Consider the following 5,441-nt stretch of genomic DNA (forward strand, 5'->3'; position numbering starts at 1 on the left):
GCTGAGCTAAATCCCCAGCCCCTAGTGTCTGTCCTTATACCACCTAAAACCATCCCTTAGTCCACCCTCATTTGGGGCAATGTTTGGCCCATGAAAGTAGACATTGAGCTCCTACTGTGTATCAGGAACACATCATGGTGGGCTCTTCCCCCATACACATGGCCACCCTGTGCTGTCCCACCCAAGATCAATCCACCCCCTATGAATGCCATGGTCTCTTCCACACACCTCCAGGACCTTGTCCACAACCATCCTGTCTGTCCATATTGATCATTCTAACTTTCCCACCAGTTCAGCCCCTACCATCTATCAACGTATAAGCACACAGCCTACCAAATGTGGCGGAGCTCTGGTTGAGTCTAACCCTCTCTCTGCATTGTACAGCTGGTGGCTCTCAACAGCTCAGTTTCCCTCATCTATAAGCAGGGATGCTGACAGTTCCTTCTTTAAGGTCTGTCCTGTGATTCTGGCAAGAAGATGCAAGGAAGGATTGATATCCAGACACCACTGATGGTCCAACTGTAAGCCAAGGCAATCAGACGAATATTGCCACCAAAGCCTAACCACATCTGGACATAATTATCATTCCCCATTCTGGGAAATGTACCAAATCGACTGGGTGTTACTGAGTGGTAAACAAAAGGTAGGTGATCCTCTGTCAAAGGCATTTCTTCCAAGGGTCATTTCAGCCACCAAAACCAAACATGAAGACCCAGGGACTGCCCAGTTGTGGTGGCTCAGACCTGTAATCACAGCATTCTGGGAGGCTGAGGCAGGAAGATTGCAAGTTTGAGCCTAGCTTAGGCAATTTAGTAACTTTTTTCTGAGACAGGTTCTCCCTGTGTAGCTCAGGCTGGCCTTGAACTCACTATGGAGCCTGAGCTGACCTTGAACTTGCAGTGATCCCCCTGCCTCAGCCTCCCCAGTACTGGGATTATAGATATGGGCCATCACACCACCACACCTAGCTCAATTTAGCAAGATCCTGTCTCACAGTAAAAAAGTAAAAAGAGGGGCTGGGCGTGGGGCACACACCTGTAATCCCAGCACTCGTGAGGCTGAGGCAGGCGGATCATTGCGAGTTTGAGACCAACCTGGGCTACAAAGTGAGCTCAAGGCCAGCCTGAACTACATAGGGAGACCCTGTCTCAAAAAGACAAAAAATAAAAAAATAAAAAGAGGGCTGGGGATTTAGCTCTGTGGCATAAGCACCTGTCTGGCAAGCACAAGGTCCTGAGTTTGATTCCTGGTACCAAAAAAAAAAACCTGAAAATAAAAAGTAAAAAGAGCTACAGACATAGTCAGTGAGAAGACCCTGGGTTCAATTCCCACAGAAAATTAATAATAATAATAATAACAACAACAACAACAACTAAGGTGTTCTTTCCACACAGGAATGTTTTACAGGCCCTACACTTCCAAGCTATAGTGCCTGTCCTCCACAGGTTCCCAGGCCAGCAAAGACCAACAGAAGGGCTATTATATAAACAAACAGGACCTGAAGTTTGCTGAGGCCATTGACTTTGACTGATGGGTTTGCAAGTGGAGGTGGACATGGATCCAGAGAAGACTTTTTGGATAGCTAGGGCCCAAGAGAGGAATAGATAGTTAACACACTGGTAATGCGGGTCCAGATGGCCATTAGGACTGGCCTTAAGGAAACTAGGAACCACTACTGTTCTAAATCTGGCCCTAGTGAAAGTGATATTGATAAACAGGCACTTACCTTATGACCCAGCAATTCCACTCCTAGATCTATACCTGAGGAATGGGTACATATGTCCATATATACTTACACAGGGACAGGAATGTTCACAGGGGCATTATTTACATAGGTACACACTGAAAAAACACAAATGTCCAGCAGCAGAATAAGTAGGAGCTGTGCGTGTGTGTATGTGTGTGTGGGGGTGTGTGGGTGGAAAGCTATGGTATCACCATTGTCCATGTAACAATTAAGTAAATATAGAAAATAAATTGAAAAGGATAGATTTCACAGACATTACATTGAGCCAAAAATGCAAGGCCCAGTAGCTGGGCATGGTAGTGTACACCTGTAAGCACCAGCATGGTAGCACACAGCTGTAATTCTAATACTAGAAGGCCTGAGGCAGGCAGATCCAGAGTCAGAGACAAACCTGGACTACATAGTGAGACTCTGTCTAAATAAACAATGCCTTGGGATGCAGCTCAGTGGCAGAGTGCTTGCCTAGCATGTGCAAAACTCTTCATTTGATCACCAGTACTGGAAAAAAAGCCAGGTGATCTAGAACAGGCAAATTAGGCTACACCTCTTTGCAATAGAAGTCTGAAACATGACTGGGAGAGGGTATCCACTGTTGACTGGATTGGGGCATGCGGGGGAGCTTTCGGGGTTGTTGGAAATACAAGGGATGATTGAAAACTACAATGAATGTTTAATTTAAAAAGAATCACAGGAAGCTATCCTGACTCTTCATGGTGGCCCACCCTGTATCTTCCAGACCAAGGTGTACTTTTATTTTTGCTCTTTTTCTCTTTTTCCCTTCTGTTTGGCCCATGTTTTCTCTGCAGAGCCAATTTCTCCCTTACCCCTTTACCACTTACTTTTCAAATAAACCTGTTACCATTTTAAAAACAATAAATAAAAACATTACAGTAAAAGACACATTTCCAAGAGCCAGTCATGGTGGCACACACCTCACATCTGTAATCCCCGCACTGAGGCAGGAGGATCTCTACAAGTTTGAAGCCAGCCTGGGCTACATGGTGAACTATGCAGTGAGACCCTGTCTCAAAAAAAAGACATTGCCAAGACACCAAGGCAGACACAAAAGCGCAACTAGATATGAAAGAGAACTTCCAGACCTGCTTCAGAAACTGAAAAAAACAAGTTCACTGAAAAGGACTAAACTGGAATAAAGCGTTGAATTACAGCTATTAAGCATCCTATCCTACTTAATAGTAAAATGAACTTAGCTGGGCCTGGGTGGCACACACCTGTAATCACGCCACTTGGGAGGCTGAGGCAGGAGGACCATTTCGAGTTTAAAACCAAAAGTGAGCTCAACGCCAGCCTAAACTGTATAATAAGACCCTGTCTCAAAAAAAAAAAACCAACCAAACAAAAAAACCACCTTACAAGAAATAAAATGGCCTTTGTTAATAAAGACTTTCTTTTAGCCATTAAAAAAAGAAATTAGCAAGAACAATGGGATATGTGTTTTAAGTAAAGTATTTAGAGGGGCGTTAGTGGTAATGTGTCTTACTATAATAAAAATTTAAATTTTTTTTTTTTTTTTTTGTCTTTTTGAGACTGGGTCTCCCTGTGCAGTTCAGGCTGGCCTTGAGCTCACTTTGTAGCCCATGCTGGCCTTGAACTAGAAATGATCCTCCTGCCTCAGCCTCCCAAATGCTGGGATTACAGGCATGCACCACCATACCCGGCCCAAAATTTAAGTATTTACTGTACTTTTTTTTTTTTTTAACAGGGGTCATACTATATAGCCCCGGCTGACCTCAAACTCTCAGTGATCCTCCTGCCTCAGCCTCCCAAGCAGTGGTAGAGGCATGCACCACCAGGCCCTGCTTTACTATACTTTTTAAATTCCACGTGGTATTCTAAATTTTATTTGAGCCGAAAGTGCTGTAATCCTTGCACTCAGGGGGCTGAGGCAGAGGACTGCTACGAGTTTGAGGCCCCCTGGGCAACAATGTGAGTTCAAGGCCAGCCTGAACTGCATAGTGAAACCCTCTCTAAAAAAGACAACAATCATAATCATAATCATAATAAAATTTTATTTGGGTTGTGAGCATACAAGCATATACAAATACAAAAATTCCATTCAGTACCTAGGCAGTGGAGCACTCCTATAAATCCAACACTCTGGCAGGCTGAGGTAGGAGGATCCAAATTCGGGTCTAGCCTGGGCAATTTAGCCACTTTGGGAAACCCTATCTCAAAATTAAAACAAACAAAAGCTGGGGATGCAACTCAGTGCAAACGCTCTGGGTTTAAGTCTCAACACTAGAAACCAAACTGGTTTATTAAACCAAATAAAAACAAAAAAAGCACTTTACTGCATGTTATGCCTTAGTATGTTTAGGGTCCTCCCCGTAAACCCGAATCCCATTGTGTTGGAATCAGTGGTTCATGTTACTGCCGAGGAACAGGCAACGCAGTTTTTTTGTTTTGTTTTGTTTGTACTGGAGAATAAACCCAGTCTTTGCATTCAGCTGCATCTCTAGGCCTAGCATTCATTCATTCATTTATGGCACCGGGAATCGAACTCAGGATCTTGCGCTTGCCAGGCAGGCGCTTGTGCCGCTGAGCTGCATCCCCGGTCCTTTTCTATTTATTTATTTAGATATAGTCTCGCTAGGTAGTTCAGGCCGGCCTGGAACTCTCGGCAATCTTCCTGCCACAGCCTCCAGAGCGCTGGAATTACAGGATTGAGCTACCACATCCGCCTGCAACGTTTTTGGAAAGGTCTGGAGATAAGAGCGCCAGGCCCGTAGGGAAAGAAGGCCTAAGGATGGCTCCTAGACCTGGGAGGGATATGGCTCACACGATGACACCATGTCCAGAGCCTCCCCGAGCCTTGGACACAGTACCTGACACATCCCAAATGAGGCGCTGACTTGACTTCGGCCCACAGCAGCCGCAGCCCCTCCCTCCCTCGAGGACGCAAGAAAAACCAGCCAATCAGCAACCGGCTTGGCGCAGGGTCGCTTGACCAGAGGGCTCCGTCACCTAAGCTGACCACGCACCTCCAATGGGCGAGCTGCCCCGTGGCCGCCAATGAACAGAGGTCTTACGTCGTGCTCCGCCTCGGCCGCACCTTTTCCTCAGCTAGCGCTCTTTTCCGCATGCCGGTTGGCATCCTGCCAGCCAATCGTCGGAGCGGCTCAAGCCCAGTAACCAATAGCCACCCGCCCCCCTCTCCGAGCCTCGGCGGTTGGTGCTGCCTGCCAGAGGCGGAGACGGATTGGCGCAGATGATAGCCAATAGACGATGCGCGCGAGACGCGGGGCCAATGATCGCGCAGGGGGCGGGAGGGGCGCCGGGGCGGGCGACGCGGGTAGCGGCTGAGGAGAGGCCGGTGGCAGCAGTGGCCGGCATCTGCGGCGGGCGGCCATGGCGGAGGCCGGCGGCGACGACGTCCGCTGCGTGCGGCTGAGCGCCGAGCGGGCCCAAGCACTGCTGGCCGACGTGGACACGCTGCTGTTCGACTGTGACGGCGTGTTGTGGCGCGGAGAAACCGCGGTGCCCGGCGCGCCGGAGGCTGTGAGGGCGCTGCGGGCCCGCGGCAAGCGCTTGGGCTTCATCACCAACAACAGCAGCAAGACGCGCGCCGCCTACGCCGAGAAGCTTCGGCGTCTGGGCTTCGGCGGCCCCGCGGGGCCCAGCGCCGGCCCGGAGGTGTTCGGCACGGCCTACTGCGCCGCGCTCTACCTGCGCC

General features: G+C 48.6%; 1 protein-coding gene across 1 annotated transcript in view; it reads left to right on the forward strand.

Moving 5' to 3' along the window:
• Nucleotides 1-5,079: 5,079 nt before the first annotated feature.
• Pgp (phosphoglycolate phosphatase) overlaps nucleotides 5,080-5,441 on the forward strand; it is a gene marked incomplete in the record, with an annotated part of 1,975 nt that continues 1,613 nt past the window's right edge. Inside the window, 1 exon segment of the mRNA XM_013517733.1 lies at nucleotides 5,080-5,441. Within this exon segment, the coding sequence (XP_013373187.1) occupies nucleotides 5,117-5,441 (325 nt within the window).

Source organism: Chinchilla lanigera, unplaced genomic scaffold (assembly GCF_000276665.1).
Source record: "Chinchilla lanigera isolate Chin_1 unplaced genomic scaffold, ChiLan1.0 scaffold00041, whole genome shotgun sequence".
Taxonomy (NCBI): Eukaryota; Metazoa; Chordata; class Mammalia; order Rodentia; family Chinchillidae; genus Chinchilla; species Chinchilla lanigera.